Source organism: Hoplias malabaricus, chromosome 7 (genome assembly GCF_029633855.1).
Source record: "Hoplias malabaricus isolate fHopMal1 chromosome 7, fHopMal1.hap1, whole genome shotgun sequence".
In the NCBI taxonomy this organism is placed as follows: domain Eukaryota; kingdom Metazoa; phylum Chordata; class Actinopteri; order Characiformes; family Erythrinidae; genus Hoplias; species Hoplias malabaricus.
The window spans coordinates 12,226,587-12,244,627 of NC_089806.1; the positions used below are offsets into that span (position 1 = coordinate 12,226,587).

An 18,041-nucleotide genomic window follows, 5' to 3' on the forward strand; every position below is an offset into this window, starting at 1 on the left:
CAGTGTTGTATATCACTAGTCCTGCACAGGTTTGATTGTTTTTAAAGGCTAAGCACCAGCTCTATGAACGTGTCAAACAAATAAATACAGTGGAATTTGAGTTCCTAACTTGTGTTTATTGATAGTCAGAAAACATGTTATTTCTTACTAATTCAAGGAATAAGGTTTAAAAGACCGTTGCCCCCCCCCCCCCCCCCCCCCCCAACGGTGTTGGGAAACTCTAATGGGCGTCTTGCCTGTGACGTAGATGGTGGACAACAACTCTAGAAGCTGCACTTAATTTAATGCAAAATGACGAAAAGATGTGTTGTTTTTGGCTGCAATCATTCAATGTACAGTGGGACATATGTGAACAAATGGCCCAAACATCACAAAATATCCAGAAAATGGACTAAATTTGTCAACTTTGGAAAGGACCATCCGCTCACTCCGTTATCTGTAGCTCATTTCACTGGCGCTTCTCCAACAATATGGGCATGTAAGGACACCAACGAAAGGTGTTCAAGAGCCTCTGTAACATGGAGGTAAACAGGGTAAGGACACTCACTTCGCCTGTTTTAGTTGGTGTTAGTTAACGTTAGCTTGACTCGCTAAACTCGGTGGCTCAGATTATACTCGGCTACGTAGCTGCATTACGGAGGTTTATAGTGTCGGAGGAATTCGAGTTCGACTTCGATCACATTTACAAGAATAACGGTACCTCTACATTTGAGTTTAGCTTATTGCTAGGATATTGTCATGAATAAAGTTGGTTATTTAGCTAGATACAGTCATAACAGTCAGTCATAACGGTGTTTTACCGCGGCGTTGTTCGGCTGTTGTCCACCAGTGACGTCACGGTTGCGTTCAAGAATTTCCGTAGCGAGCTCGGGTTTTTCCGTCAATTTAATAAAATTGTCAGTTTTAAAGCAAATTAAGCTGCTATTTTCATTTTAATTCATACTCATATCTGTCAGTAACTAAAATAATGTGAAATATTCATGGAGGTCTATTAAGTGGTGCTTGGAAACACTCAGCTAAAGCTTTAAAAGAGCAGAAGATTCAAAACACTGTTTTACAACGCTAACTTTATTTGAATGAAATATAGACATAGGTTCTGTATCCATACTATTAACAGCTTGTGGAATAAAAAAAAGGAAAGATCACATGCTACATAACATTGTCTAATGCTCTCATTGGTTATTTGTTAATATTACATTATGACTTAAGATACATAGGTATACAATTTGTACAAATGTTAAGGAGCTTCACAGTAATATTCTATAAAAAGCTGAGAAAAGGCTGTGAGTTGGGTGTTCGTACAAGCTGTGGCAGGAGCAGCGGAACACAGTATTATTGTTTATTTGGATTCTTTTATTTGATGCAATTTCATCTGTGATCTGCAAAAATAAAGCATCTTTTTTCTTTTTTGGGCACATATTTCCGCACATGCTCTCTGTGGAGAACCAGAGTGTGAGATCGGTGGACACATGTGGAGTGTTCTTCATGTGTGGCTATGAGGTGAATGAGCCTTGTATTGCATTTCTCTCTGGTGCTGTTTTTGTTGTTGTTGTTGTTGTTGTTTTTTAATCAGCAGGCTCCACCTTAAATAATGTCTCAGGAGAATCAACATCAAACAAACGAATGACAAATGACATGTCTTAACAAAGCTCAAAAGACTGCCAACCCATATACAGTCGCCTTCTCTTTCGTTAAATATCTCACATTTGGGGAGTAAAGGAAATGGATCATGGTGAAAGTCATTACACATACACACGGTTAAAGCACTCGAAATGACAAAACGGTCAACTGCTGGAAGAATAACATTGTTAGACTATGATACAGAGACGAGAGAAAATCATAAGCTTTGCAATGCAATAGCAACAAGGTCAGACAACATGGGAGTGCCAATGGAAGTCATATGACCAACAAAAAGGGTCACCAACAGATGGCGCCATTCACTACCAAACCTGTTCTACCTCACGCCCCTCTAAAACCACCCACATCCCATTTGAGGAAACACACCACATGAAACCAGTGAAACAATGCCAAGTGCATTTGTATATGGCTATGGACTGTGAACACACTTTTTGTAGAAACATGCACGGCTGTGCTACACTTTAACGGAGCAGTCCTCCCTCAGTTAATGTCCGACAGAGGTTTTCACTGCTCTGGAAAAGCCAGTCACATAATAAAAGTGAGATCAGTGTGTAATCATCGTCGTAGTACGTGATCCTCAGAGACGAGGAGACTAGCATATGTTTCACAGTCAGATATTGAACTCTATGTACAGTAGGAATGGAAAGGTCTGCGCTGGCTCTCGATGGTTTTCTCTGCGGTTGAAGATTCAGTTTGCGGCAGTATGTTTACAGGAGTTTGCTACGCTAATGCTTCACTGAGCGCAGGTGTGTACCATGTTTGTGAAAAACCACACTGTTCAATTTGAGTCGTATACTAGTTTCACGAATGACATTGTTTCAGTGGACACCAATGGATGAATACTTTAGATATAAATACAATATACAAGATAAGGACCCTCCGGCAGAGACCGCACACTCACTAACACACACGCAAAAGCTTTCACACATATTCTCTCCATCCAACAGCAGCCCTCCACAACAGGACAGTAAAAAACAAAACAAAACTAATAAGACAGATGAGGAACATCTGAGCCATCTGGAGAACACCGATGGACATCTACTTCCCTCCGTGAGGAACAGGAACTGGGGTCGTGGTGGGCGGAGTTGTGGAAAGAGGGATGAAAGAATGGCTGCATGGAAGGGTGGATGAATGGATGGATGGAGAAAGGAGAGGAACCAGCTTTTAGTCTCTTGCTCTAAGAGCTCTATCTCTTCGTGTCCTCCACAGTAGCTTCTCGCTTCCCACTTTTTCGGAATGCAACGCTTCTCTTTCAACCACCTCATACTCGTAGCCTATAAGACAGAGACAGACAGAACAGGGATGAGTACACAGACGTAAAAAGTATACAGTATATACATTTCCTACCCTCCGCCATTACATAGTGCAGTTTCTGCAGTGCTGAGCACAGACTAGCATTGACAGAGGCTCTAATCTCACTAATACAGGTCAGTGAAGCTTCACAAAGATTGGCTATTATAAGAACACTATTATGTTCTCTCTGTTTATCTGCACATTGCCCCAATCAGGCCATGACCGCAACAACATTTGTATAACTTGTTCATCTTTGGCACTCCCAGCTCGCTCTCTCTCTCACTGTCCTCTTCATCACATCTCCTTTTCTCACTGACTCCACCCCCTCCTCCACCCTTCCCTGTTTTTATGACTCAGCAAGAATCGCCAGAGTAAGAGCAGGGTGTGTGTGTGTGTGTGTGTCTGGATGGGGGAGGTGGGGGCTGAGTAGAAAGACAGAGAGAGAGAGAGAGAGAGAGAGAGAGAGAACCCTGCACCAAACCCCTTGCTGCGTAGCTATATTTCACCCGCCTCTTCTACTGCAGTGTGCTGCATTAGCACTCATCAAACATTTAGCAGACACACCCATCCCTCTTGCACCTCAGCCTCCTTTCTGCTCTCCTCCCCTGTCCTTCACTTTTCAGCTGTACTTTCATTTCACTCACTTTTTTTTTTTAATCTTCCCTTCAGGTCACTGCAAATCCAGTGTACCAATAAGATCGGGTCTTTACTGTAACACTAAAACATCACAAACCTCTCCCAGAAACACACTCATCAAATGAAAGGTGTTCTTAGACATGGCTCCCTGACTACATATGGAAGGCTTTGATGAAGAGAAAAGAAGTGTGTGTTGAGGAGGGGCGGGGGAATTATAGTCAGTCTTTCAGCACAAGTTCATCTCTCCTTCACACGGCTTCCCTTTAAGAGGCAGCCTACAAAGTGAAGGGTCAGTCTGCGGCATTCCTGCTTTGATATCGAAGGTCCCTTGGTTACTTGTACCTCGAACAAAAGCTTTTTCATTTCACGAGCCGGCAAATCCGGCGGTAATAAAACGAAGGTCCATTGATGTTTTTAAAAAGGGACCATGAGAAAATGCAATGGTTCATGTAAAGAATCCGGAACAAAAACACAAGCTTGTTTTTCACTTTCCCTCAATTACCCTCAAGAAACGTCTTCTGAGTGCTCTTAGATACACTGTGAACAAATGTGTATCTTACTTGTTTAGCTTTGCATGTCTTTCAAACTAAGTTTACTACATTTAAAAATATTAAAATAATCCATGAGTTAGATAATACTCACTGGCTCATGACACTGTTGCAATTTCCGTGGAGACAGGATCAATCTCATTCGCCACCTCCTCCTCTTTCACGGCATTCACCTCTGTCTCAGCCGCCATTTTCACCTCCTTGGCTTTAGCTTCTGTCTTTTGACAGGTAGCATCTCCGGACCCCTCTGGGCCTTCTATTGAAATATCCTTCTGAGCATCCACCAGTGGTTCCTGATCCACCAAGCTGTCTTCTTTCATGGTTGCTTCCGTGTCTTGAGTCTCTCCCTCGTCAGCATCCACTACATTTACAATTCCAACCTTAATTTCCTCTGTTGTCTCGAACTGACACTGCTCTTCTACCACCTGAGCTTGCTTCGTGCTCAAGAGTGAGGCGGTTGTTGTTTCACTGCACTCTTCGGGTGTCTCTGTGGACTGCTTGGTCTCTTCTGGAACGTCCTTGAGATTGTCCTCGACTTGACATTGTCCATCTTCACTTTCTGTGCTCTCGCTAACTGTTGTCTCTTCAACCTTCTTTTCAACTTCTCTCAATTCCACTTCCTGCTTTACTACATCTGTGTCTTGTTGCAAGGATTCCTCAGACACTGTGGCAACTTCCTCTTGCTCAGGTTTGATTTCATCTGTAATAGCAACTGGAATTATTTCAGAAATCTGGACGGCTTCACTGACTTCAATTGGCGATCTCTCTGTGCTGACTCGGGTTTGCTGTTCTTCTGTTCTGTCCTCAAGCTCAGTTGTAAGCTTCTCAGGGATAGATTCAGTGGAGGCTTTTTCTTCTGGAGCTGGTTCATCAACTGCAGGTTCTTCTTGGACTGGTGCATCTTCTGAAGGTGTTTCTTCTTGGACTGGTGCATCTTCTGAAGGTGTTTCTTCTTGGACTGCTGCCTCTACTGGTACCTCTTCAGGCTTTGATTCTTCTTCCGCTTCTGCTATACTACTCTCTTTTTCCTTCTCTTGCTCCTTGTGAATTTCATCCAGATTCTCAACAACATTTTGAATGACCTCTTGGACAATGACTGTGCTCTGCTCCTGAATGGCTTCTGCTTCCTTCAAGTCCACTGCCACTGACAGTTTGATCTCTTCTTCTACTTTCTCTACTTTCTCAACCAGGGGAGAAGCGTTTGATGATGCAACTTCAACGTGTCCCTCAACTTCAACTTCAGCTGAAGTTTGCTCCTTTTCCTCTGCTTCAGTTGTAGATGCTGTGGCCGAGCTCAAGCAGACAATCTCTTCTGTCACTGTAGATTCCTCTGTTGGGGCCACAACTTGAACAGGCTCTTCCTTAGACTCTGTGGTCTCAGTGATGTGGGTGTCTGCAAGCGAGGGTGTAACTTCTTCAGACACTACCGTAGCTACTCCCTCTACAGATGCCACCTCAACACTGGCGACAGATTGCTCAACGTCCTTTAGCTCTTGCAACTTCTCACCTTCAGCAACAGCAATTTCAGTGACCTCCACAGTTTGGGCAAAAACTGGCTCTTCCACAGATGGTTCAACAGGACCCTGTGTCTCCACTTTTGGAGTGTTTTCTGCCACCAGTGGTTCCTCAAGTAACTGTGCTTCCTGTTGAACAGCAGTGACCACAGCCACCTTGACTGGCGTTGCCTCCTGAAGCTCATTCACCATCTCGGGCGCTATCGTCTCTTTCACTGACTCAACCTGTACTACATCTTCCACAGCATTTTCTATGGGTGTTAGAAGCTGCTCTTTGTACTCAGCCTGAACTTCACTTACTTGTGCCTCACAAATCTTTTCTTCATCCACTCCAGCTTCTTCATGTTTCAGAGTTTGGTCCTCGACAGCCAATTCCACTGGCAATACTTCAACAACAGCTGTGACAGACTGTACTGTGGTTGTCAAAGGGCTCTCTTCTTCCACGTCTTTGATTTCACTGGTGTCAAGGCCAGTGCAAACAGCTGTTGCGTCAGTTTTCTCATGGGCAACCAATACCACTTTCTCTTCCTTGAGCGCAGAGACTGCCTGGACTGGGGTAGCAGAGACAGCAATAATTGTCTGCTGTTCCTCAGTGACGGTGACGGCCATTGCACTTGATGTAACACTGATAGTTTCCACAGCTTCCTGCAGAACAGCTTCAGCTTTTTTTACCACACTATCTCCTGGAACTGGTGTGGTCTCACCTGATGTGACTGGTGATGCTGTAATACGAGAGACAGCAGAGACCATCTCAGTTTCTTCTGCTGGTTCAAGGGCGGTAACTGCTTCTGATGTAAATTCTACAATGTCCTCTGCTATGGTGTTATCAGTTGATTTAGGTGTAGCAGCTGTATCTCCTTCCTCAGGTATATCGCTTAGTTGCTTTCCGTCTTCATCTTCTACCTTCTCCACAGCAGCTGAAATCCAAGAAGGTGATCTATCTTCCAAAGCTTTTCCAGGAGTGACTGGTGTGGCCTCTGGTGCTGCCTCTTCCGTCTTTGGCTCCTCATTCTTTTCTGTTTCTGCTTTTTCTGATTGTACATTATCATACTCTGAGAGAGGCACCACAGCTGGGGTGTCAGAGTCTTCTTCAGCAGATCCAACATCAGATGATGGTCCTTGTTTGGCATCAGACTTCTTCTTCTTGCGTGTAATAAGTTTTCTAAATGAAAACGAGGATTCTTCTTTGGGGGCTTCACTGTCAGAAGTTGTCTGCTCTGGACCTGAGGCCTCATCAGACTCTGCTTTGGGTTTTCTACGGTGGGTTACTAGTCTTTTGAAAGATTCCCAGGTAGACACAAGTTCTCCCTCTGGTTCTGGAGACGAGGCCAAATTTTCATGGTCAGCTTCCTGGGAACTTGCCAGTGGAGACTCAGCAGTCTTAGCTTTTTCTTCTCCAGATTGCTGCACTTCTTCTTCAATCTTAGTTTCTTCATCGTCAGAGTCCGACGTTTTCCTAGCTCTCTTTTTGGCTGATCCCACACAAATAAGGGCTTCCCAGGACACAGAAGTGTCCATCTTCTTCTTCGGCTCCTCTGTACTTTGTTCAAGCTTCTCTGCTTTTGTCTCACTCTTGGATTCAGCTTGTGACTCCTCCTTTTCCTCTTCCTTTACCTCTTCACTTTGTTTTGCCTCCTCGGTTTTGTCATCTAGGACAGCGCTCTCTGTTGAAGACAGCGTGGCAGATTTGGGCTTGTCTCCTAGAGCCTCATCTTCACTTTCAGAGGATCTTTTGACTCGTTTCTTTGGAGTAACTAATTTCTTAAAAGAGGCCCATGGAAGGATGCCATCTTTCTTCTTCTCACTGTCAGAGGTAACTGTCTCACCTTCACCTTCCACGTTAGCTTCAGCCTGACTGGCCTCCCCTTCTGCATGCTCACCTGATTCTTCTGGCTCAGGAGATGAGGGTCCACTATCAGATTTTTGTGGCTCAGCTGACTCAGTAGATGACTGAATCTGTTCAGTTACTTGCTCACCAGACTCTGTTAATTTTGACTCTGCGTCTTTTTTACCCTTTTGTTTTTTGGAGGACAGCTTCTTCAACCCTGTTCCTGCAAACAGCTTCTTCAGTGGGCTTCCCTGAGGCTTGGGTTTGTCTTGAGATGACACAGTTTCAGCTTCAGCAGTTTCTTCTGCGGTAGGTTGTTCAGGACTTGGCTGTTCCTCTGCAGTTTCACTTGGCTTGTCTTCAGCGGGTTTGGTATCATCAGTGGGTTTGGCTACATCGGTTTCATCTACAACAGGGGTCTCTGCAGCCTCGCAAGTTGTAGTTTCAGAAACAGGTTCAGCAGCCTGTGTTGGCTCAGTCTCACTTGTTTTCTCAGCCTGCACTTTCAGTTCCTCCACTTTTTGCTCCTCAGTGGTAGATAGCGGTTCTTCTGGAGTTGTTTCAACCTTAGGCTCCTCTGTGGATGCCAGTGCCTCTTCCTCTGCACCAGTTACACCATTTTCCACCTCTTCTTTAACCTCTTTGTCTTCTGCCACTGCCTCTTCAGTCTTTTCATCAGCCTCCTTGATTTCCTCTTCCACAGGCTTCTCCTTCACCAATTCCTCATCTTTGGACTTCTTGAAGCTTGTCTTTTTACGCAGGTTAGAGAAGAGTCCCTGAGTGAAGAATCTTTTGAAGGAGGACTGACTCTCTTGGGAAGGTGGGCTGGTGGGGGATTCACTTTGTCCCTCTGGTTCTTTCTCTTTCTCTGGAGTTGTTACCTCTTCTTCAGCTGACTCTTTCTCTGAAGCTGTGGCCACTTCTTCTGTAGGCTGCTGTTCAGGTTCTGCAGCACTGTCTGTCACAGCCTCCACAGGGGCATCAGCTGCTGGGACTTCTGTTGTAGCTTCTACTTCTACAGCATCTTCAGTGGTGGTTTCTTTCTCTGTCTCTGCTGCATCCTGTGCATTTTCATCCTTTGGCTTTTCTTCTGCTGTTACAACTTCTTCCTTACCTTCCTCAGCAACAGCCTCCACAACACCATCCTCAGTTTCTTTCACTGTTAGCAGCTGCACAGGTTCTGTCTTCTCACTTTTGTCCTTCTTTAGTGTAAACTTAAAGCCAACAAAACGGAAAATCTTCTTGAAGCCCACTTCGTTAGTCTCACTTGGCTTCTCCTCAGCCGTCTTCTCATCTATAGCCGTGATTTTATCTGCAGCAGATTTATCCTCCTCATGCTCTCCATTAACCTGAGGAGAGACTTCATCCTGAAGCACCTCGATTGTCTCAGGGCTGTCTTCTTTCTGAGGCATGGCGTCCGTTTGGCCAACTGTAAACACAGAACAAATAACACACATAATGTTAACATTATCTTTCAGAATGGAACTGAAAATAACTTCACAGGGAAAGTGGACGTCAATGTAGAAAAGATTATAACTTTATAAGATTATAAGGTTATTTAATAAATAGGCCTTTCCTTATTAGTGATTCCTACTAGTTAACCCTGAAATGAATCACTGTTAAGGCACAAAGGTGGGTAATAAATTTAAAATCCCTGATTTGCTGATATAATTAATTCAGCATGATGGGCTGGAACATCTGCAGTCCTATAGCTGCAAAATTCTCTAAGACTTTCACCCCCTGTACAGATTTAATCAGGCAATCTGATCTTGGCCTTGCATTTGCTGATCCTTTTCTCTGAGTGCAAGCCAAAAACACAGGCTCTGGAATGATGACACAATTCAACAACAAGGCCTTCGGGAAAATTTCTGTGTTGTAAGTTTCACAATCACATAAGCACTGCCAAATGTCTGGACAAATGCACTGACCTAATTTAGAAGAAAGAGCAAGTACTTAAAGGAAAAGTTAGTCTTGTTGCATCCCTGTCTTTTATCATAACTGTACAGTCCCTGTTAATCTTAGTGGCCACATGGTAACAGATGAAAAAAACAGAAAATCACCGTACCATAGCTCTCACGCAGACAAAACTAAAATTCCTCCCATGTCTATCTGTGTTTTGACAGGAGTGGGGTGGATATAGGATGGTGTGTAGGTTGTGTGTGTGTGTTGGGTGGGGGGGGGCATCAGTTCACAGGGAGTGTTGGCTCCTTGAGGCCCAGCTTTCTTTCTGACATCCATCCTTTTACCCGGGAATGCTCACATCTGGCTCTGTTTGCTCTTGCTCTGGGGTCCAAAACACACCCAGTTACATTAAAAACCCAGCTTTATTGCATGGATATCACATTACCTGATTCGTTACTGACACAGAGTCACACAAACATACACACACACACTTCTTTGGTATTCTTGCAATATCAGGAATCTGGTCACATCCTTCTCAGTAATCTTATTTCACATTCTGATCTGAGAGAAGTGTGGTGTCTGCATGATTTCATTCTACTTTCATTTGTATCTTAAAAGAACAGGAACATTGCATAATCACTAGAAACCAAGAAATCAGCAGCACTCACTAAAAAAAACACATTCCAAGAGACTAACTGAAACTAGATACCCCCTGATGTTTAAACCACACAATGGTATAAACCCAGCCTTTGTTTTCTTTGATTTCTTACAACAGGCCAAGTGTGTTTAGAAGCAATTCCAAACACAGTTTGGAACAACTCCACTCCAAAGATGCAGATTCTTATAAAAGTAAGAAACAAAGATTCTATCAGAACACAAGAAACTAATGCTACACTTCCAAGAAATTCAGAAGATGTCATTCAACCCCCCCATCCCCAAAGACCCATCCCCCCAGTTTAAAAAAAAAACAAAGCCTTAACTTCAGCTAGGAAAGACTGCATTGTTTTGCTCCCAGTCCTTTCACAATAGGTGCCTGGCTTCTCCAGGCTTGGCTAAAATGGATAGGGGCCCCTACTGCTATTGTCCGTCCCAAATCTTAAATAGCCATGAAGAAATCCCTGGATGTATCATGAAGAGAAAGCACATTATGGAAGCCCAAATTGATAGGAATTTCACAATCTTACCACACTGAGAATTGAAAGGATGGAGAGTAGGTCATTTTAATGGGTGTAACTAAGAATTTCACAATCTGACCATGCTGAGAGATGAAAGAATAGCTGGGTGGGCTTAGAAGGGGCTCTCACATAGTTGTCAATTGCCGCAGCAGCCTTTACATTGCCATATCACACATGTCTTTGTTAATCAAACAATTGGGTAGGGCCATCAAAGACAATAAAAGTGGGAAAACATTGAGCGTTATAAAAACAACTCACTCGAGTGGTTGAGGAAAGCCAATCTGAGCATTAGCTTAGTACATCTGATGAACTCAGTCCTGTAGAATAACGCTTTTCCTACCACCAGCAGGAAGACTGCTTAGTGTCTTTATGGTGACAAATTCTGTCTTGTAGATAATGACAATGAGTGGTCAGCATATGGTCATGAATAGGGAATGCACACATAGACATACTACTACAACCTACTAAACATTACATTGCTTAGATGTTTTGAACAGCGCAGACAGTGAGACTATGTGACCAGGAGGGAGGGGAGGGGGGGGCACACTTATACAAAAAGTGTGAAGAGGCTGTTGAAGCTAGTAGCTGCCCTACATCTGCTGCTGTCTCTAAACTGTGTCTGTGACTGAAACCTGAGCTGAGGAATCTGATCCCGTCTCTGTATAGTACAGTGGATGGAGTATTCAAAACTGGGGGAGGGAGGTGTTATCTGAACTCTTGGTGAGATAATGGTTTTTGGGGTGGGAGCAGGGGGTGGGGGTGCACTGGGCGTCTTAACTTGGGGCATGTCCTCTACCCCCAAACTCTTTTGTTTGTCATGTTTGGCAAACAGATGTATGCAACTCTGGGCTATTAAATAGCCCCTTTGTTTGAGGAAGAACAAGCCTGAGCTTTAGGGTCTTGTGGCACTCAGCACAATCTATCATTTTCCCATTGAGCCAGTCTTTTACACCCCCCCCCCCCCCCCACAGCCCCCACAAACACACAGACTGAGTGACTGTACCCCATACCTTCAGGACTCCAAACGACTACACCCCAGTTTCACCAAAAGCCCCCATCCTCCACCCAGAGAGGAAGGTGTGGCACTAGTGATACTAATGAAAGTTGGAGAATCAATGGGACTAGTGAATAAATCCTCCCTCCTGTATTATTACTGATTACAACTCAAACAATGACATAGATACTGAGATTGTTCTTTGCACATTCACAAAAAAACCTTGTGAGTTTGAGAAAACTTTTAAACCCTCACATAATGTAAAGGATCTAGACCAATTTTAAAGTACTTTCTTGAAACTTTAAATTATGAAAAGGTTCTTTAGTAATAAAGAAAAGTTCATCCCATAGATACATCTTGTTTGTGCTTTCTGAGGTATGAAACATGGGTTTAGTATGGCACCAGGAAAACCTGTTACGCTACCTTTATTTATAAGTGTCTAAATAAATTATTTATTTCAACGATGGTGAAGCAGCTGGAAAGTATTTTAAAACACCCTGGGGTAATTATAAGAAACATTTAACAAATGTTTCTGTGATTATTACACTATCACACACACAAACACAAAATGTTCTCAACTCATTTGCAACAGGGTAATCAATCCCATATACCTTCACCACCCACTGGGGCTCATCACAGGACCCTGACCAAGATCTAAGGGGCTTTAAAAACTAATTAAAATTCCACACAGAGACATGCAAAGCTTCCAAAGCCCGACTCAAAACATCGCTTTTGAAGCACGAGTATATTTATAGCAAGCAGTTGTCTAAGACATATCTGCTCGTGCTATACGTATAAATATATATTCAGGATAAGGCCTGGAATGTGGGCTCTTCCTGGAGCTGATGGTTTTATGGTTTAAGGATCAACTGAGATGGGTCTCAGTGCATAGACTGTAGACTTACAGCTGTGTTTTCTAAGAGACAGAATCGCCCTTTGTAGAAATATCTACAACTAATCGTATCTAGTTTTAGAGCTTCATTAAAGCACACAAAGCAATGCTTAAAAAACAAGAGTGTATATATTCCACAGGGGGTTAACAAAGTGCACTAGAGACACTGTAAAGTTGCAATAGCTCGACTATGGAGTAGTATGCTGCATCTTTAAACGATGCACTAAAGCTTTAGAGTACCACACCCTCACAGTAATAATACCATTGGCTGAGCATCACCACTCGATGATATCCACTCGCCACTGCATTACACTAATGGACAACACCATAAACACAATTACCCCTGCACTGTAAAACAGGATAATATTATACTGGTGTTTTCTGGGGAAGGAAAAACTTCCGATGGAAGTTAACAGAAGCATTTCAGTCCTGGTAAATGTGAATCTATTCATCCAGTCGTTACAAAACTTCCTACAATATAAAGGATGGCTTTTCAAACGATGCTAAATAATGCAAAATGGAGAAACAAGGTTTGGATCTGTGACATTAAAGTGTTCATCGTTTGATTACGACTTTCAAACAAACCCCCAAGATCTTCATTAAACATAAACAGAAGAAAATCAAGCTGCAAGTCTCACCTGTTAAAGTTATTGTCCCAAGCATTTAGAAAAAGCCCTCTTCAACGCCAAGAACGAATCAAAGAGCCACAATGTGAAGAAGCTGGTTGCCTGAGGCTGAGATGCTGCTGAGAATTTCCTGTAGTAAAAGTATGTGTAAAAGTCTCTCTCAGTAAACACTGCTCTTTATGCCACACTCCTCTGTCTCTCGTGAACTCTCATTGAGGCCAAGCTAGGCGTCTGCTCCTCTCCGTTTCTGAGTTACAATGAACGGAGGAGGAGGGCAACACACACATTTCAACATACTCTGACACGGGCCCTATGTGGGACCACCCCATCCCCATTTCCCCCTCAACTCCCCTCCCCTCCCTTCTTTTCTTCAGCTGTCCACGGCTCCTCTCTTCTTCTGAATGGGGGCTTCCTTTCTCTCATTTTCTTCTAAAACGCCCTCTCCCCTCCCTACTGCCTTCAGCATTAGGCATTCTTACAAACTTTATTATGATAATCCACTGTTCACTATTAAACCTCATAAACCTAACCCTAACTTTAACTTCAGCACAAATTCTCCCCCCACCCTAATGTTACTGATAAACCACTATCACTTAAAAGCAATTCTTAAATGAAGTACCCTCTAAGTGTGGCATTGTCCAATGTAGTTCTGACTGAATAAAGCACTCATTGTATTTTATTTTCTTCATTTATTCACACATTTCTACATCAGCTTAAATTTTGTTTTAATGAACCAACCCTTCTCTGGCTTCAAAGGACCATTTTTATGGCCTGTATTCCCCAGGTCTCCCTCTTTATCTCTTAGCATCACATATTTGGAAGAAAAGCCTATATCTCTGTTTTTTTCTCTCATGTGTGACAGCTCTACCGCTACAGGAATGCTAACAGTGTCACACAGGAGAGACACAGTGGATCTATGAATCTGCGGGAAGGAATTTACTGTAGCTCTATGAACCAGTAAAAGCCTGGTTTTCATATCCATCGCAGGTATTTAGCCACTGTCTCAGACGTAAGCTATCAAACATTCCTTTAAAGGGTACTTTGTACTGACATAAAACTTTCCTAAAACACACTGAGGGCTATATATACACCGCCTTTTGCTACATATAGATGCCATGGGCATTAACTGATGGCACTTAAAACCGCAGGCATTACCTACATCAAGCTGCCACTGCACTCCTGGAGCTTCATGTAGAGGTTCAAGTAAAAATGTCAAGCCAGAATTTACAATCTACAGCCTGAGGTGATTACAGTGTGATCATCACTGTTAGAACAAGACCTTGTATCTTCAAAATGGGAAGTTTACAGGTGAAGGGCAAAAACATCCATTATTTATAAAGAAATGTAATAAATATTTGGAAATATTGGATAATTCTTTTAGTCCCTGGGTACCAAATGTAAATGACTAGGTGAAGTTTTTAAATTCTAAAAGTGGAAAAAAAAGATTAAAATAATAAGCAAAACCATGTTAGTGAATTTAGAATTTTCAACAACATTTGAGAACTACTATTTACAACATGTAAACATTTATTCATGAATGAGTATCTCAATAAGAATACCCTTCTTGGGACTCTGACACAGTATAAAGAGTACAGCAGCTAGTGATTTCAAACCATGTACAAAGCCATTAAAAACACCAAACCAAGATACAAGGTTCTGTTTGAAATAGTTTATCTTCCATAAAATCCTCTAAGTATCTTCCCCATATGGGAACATATCCTGATTTCTGAGGTATGAGCTACTGTTAAATGAGCAATTACCAAAGGAAGTATCACCTAACTGGCTTTGTATGCCACTGGCTAAACCAATACTCGACCAGTTACAACCCCAAAGTGTGCTAATGGCTCTTTGGAACTGTAAATGAAAACAACTCAGGCATGTCCAGTGGGGGTCTTTGTGGTAGAGGGGGTCTTTGAAGAATGCTGCCGAGATTCCTCGGACGTAGAGCATCCTAATCACAATCTCACACCTCCGCATTGTCCTAAAGGAATGTGCAAATTCCAGGTGAAATCTGTTCTTAAATGGTGATAAGAGCCCTAATCCCACAAGACCCGAGAGCTTCAGACAAACCCCAGACACTGAGAGCTCGGCACTGCTCCAGACAATCAGCCAGCCATGAGCAGCCTCAATGGCCATGTGTAAACGCCTCGAAAAGACACGTAGGTCAAGAAATGTGACATTTTAATGCAAAATCACATGTTTACAATAAAAAATGTAATGGAACACATTGGTTAAACAGATATTAAGTAGCTTTGAAAATGTAATCGTAAAATAATAAGCATTCCTTCTCTTCCCTAGAAAGAATTCACTATTTTACCATTTTTAAAAAATGAAAGCTCTTATTTACAGCCAATATCTCTTGTTAATGTATGTGGTCATTTGAAATGAGAAGGAAATATTAGATTGTTGCCAAGCTTTGTATCTCTATTTCAATGGAATTTTAAAATACAAGCTGCTCTATATTTTGTCAAAACCTAGCATAGAAATGGTCCAAAACCGCTTAAAAGATTTAAGAGTTTTAGAGTATTTAAGAATATTTATCCTATTCAAAAGATGTAATTTTTTTGAGATACATGTTTTTCAGTATCCAAGCATATAAATATGTGCCCATGGGATTATGGATGGTAATAAATTATCTGAGATCCAAGTTACGAGAAACACTTCAATACTTGAACAGGCCTTGGAAGTCCATTGTGTTGGAAAGTAGTCGGTCGAACCACTAAGTAGGTCAGATATAAGGGATATGACACACGGGAAAGGCCTTTTAACTCTGAGTGACTGGGTCAGAGAGGAATTCAGTACATACAGTTCCCTCATATTACAGAGGGAGGATATAAATATGAGTCAGAAAAGTGGACTCTAAAGTGGATTCCTCAAAAACGAGAGACCGGGGTGTTCTCTTCATGAATCAGTCCACAGTCACACAGCTACGTCCACTTCCACAATGCTACCCTTCACTTAAGGTGGTACTTTAGTGAGTTAGGAAAAGTCCCCTAAGCTTAAATGTAGCCAATCGGCCGAGACAAAAGAGAGGCACAAAAACGTAGGCCTAAAAATGGCCGTTTTTGGTGATATTTATAGATAACTGTATGTCAAACGTTCTCTGAAAAAATATCAAAAATCGATGTTAAAAATTGAATGATAATTTCTTAAACTGTTAAATAGTTTTAAATATATCCCTAAAGTATTCATCTTCATGGCTGAGTTGAGATAATTATATCCTTTTATTTGTACAGTTTTATAAAAGATAAGCAGTGCAGTGTTTATTATAAAACTGAAAGTTGCAGGGCAGTGATACAACTGTTTTCCAGGCTCATATTTTAGTCTCTCCACGTTAAAGCACATTATGATGGTTTGTGTCATGTAAATAATGGAAATTACTCAAATGATTGCAAGGAAAAACTGTGTATAACATATTGCATAACAGTATGTCACTTTTGTTGTTTATCAGTTCAGCACCTCCACTTTAAACCATCTCCCCACTCAAAGTCCATTTGTGAAGACTGACCAACCACCGCAGTTTAAGCAAAGTGATAATTATGTCACTCACTTACCTCAGTGCTAATTAATGGGTGTAATCTGCTACTATTGTTTAGCCACGTTAGCGTTATGGCTCCAGACACTAGGCCGATCATCTGCATTCAGAGTGCAGGGGATGTTCTAACAGCTGTAGGATGTATTTTTGGTTTTTGCTGGCTTAGCTGAAAACGATGGCCGTGTGCACAGAGACAGCGCAGAGATGCCGGAGCTATCTCTAACATCAGCACTGGGTCCAGGAATGTGCGCCAGGGTGGGGTCCTCTCTGGGCAGGAACTGGAGGAGGTGGGCTACATGCTGAGTTTAGGGCCTGAACGGGACTCTGTGACATCATTACGAATCCATAAACACACACACACTCCCACACACGCCCTGATGCATGCACGCATTCCTGAAGCTCACGAGATGATGTTGAAATAATGGGAGGAAAAGGAAATTGTCGATGTGTGTGTGAATCTGTCCAGGATCAGAGGATACACTGTGTCTCTTTCACTGTCTCTCTCCATTTCTCACTGTCACCACTGCTCTTCTATGCTTTCTAACTCACTCTTCTAGGCCTCATTCTCATTCGTATGCTCTCTCTCACGCTCTCTCTCTTCATTCCTCCAGGTTTTTCAGTTTAATATCATTCCTCTCTCTTGCTTTCTATGGAAATGCGGAAGCAGAAGAATGCCACAGAGGAAAAGCACTCATTCTTCTGCGTCACAGTTTCTTCTTCCTCCTGCAGTTTCCTGTGCTCTGAGTTCATTCCTTTCTCGCTTTGTTCCCAGTTTTCCCATTTTTCACTTTCTGCAGCTGTGGGCTGTCAGTGGATGTTGACTCAGTGTTGAGGAGTTCATAGCAGTTTAATTAATTCTCATAATGCTTGTGTTCTCTGACTTGTTCACTCTGTGTATTTAGTCCCTTGTGGTCATTCATCCCTCTCACTTTCCCCATTTCCATTTTGTCACTAACAAGCGGAGGGACTACATCGGTACATTTCCTTGACACATGGCTTTGTATTCTGTGGAGGTTTGTAAAGGTGGAACAGGCAACAAAGCACAAATTGTGACACATTTAAATGTATGATCAAAGGCTACATATGCAGGGACTTTCGTTTAAAGTTTTGCTACACGGGGGCAAATTCCTGAACAGAGCTGTTACCAAATATACATTCAGTTATTAAAGTACTACAAATATCTATGATGTATTCTTCATTCATTCATTCATTATCTGTAACCCTTATCCAGTTCAGGGTCGTGGTGGGTCCAGAGCCTACCTGGAATCATTGGGCGCAAGGCGGGGATACACCCTGGAGGGGGCGCCAGTCCTTCACAGGGCAACACAGACACACACATTCACTCCCACACTCACACCTACGGACACTTTTGAGTCGCCAATCCACCTACCAACGTGTGTTTTTGGACTGTGGGAGGAAACCGGAGCAACCGGAGGAAACCCACGCGGACACGGGGAGAA

General features: G+C 42.6%; 1 protein-coding gene across 2 annotated transcripts in view; it reads right to left on the minus strand.

The window, feature by feature from the left end:
- Nucleotides 1-1,028: 1,028 nt before the first annotated feature.
- Nucleotides 1,029-18,041, minus strand: part of akap12b (A kinase (PRKA) anchor protein 12b) — a 61,181-nt gene continuing 44,168 nt past the window's right edge. Inside the window, exons 1-3 of one of the 2 annotated variants that reach the window (XM_066676637.1) lie at nt 13,059-13,288; nt 4,210-8,886; nt 1,029-2,912 (exon numbers count right to left, since the gene is read on the minus strand). In XM_066676637.1, the coding sequence (XP_066532734.1) occupies nt 4,214-8,886; nt 13,059-13,083 (4,698 nt within the window). In that variant the 5' untranslated portion in view covers nt 13,084-13,288 and the 3' untranslated portion in view covers nt 1,029-2,912; nt 4,210-4,213. Of the gene's footprint in view, nt 2,913-4,209; nt 8,887-13,058; nt 13,289-18,041 lie in introns of those variants that run through there. The other variant, XM_066676636.1, reaches the window with a different exon arrangement.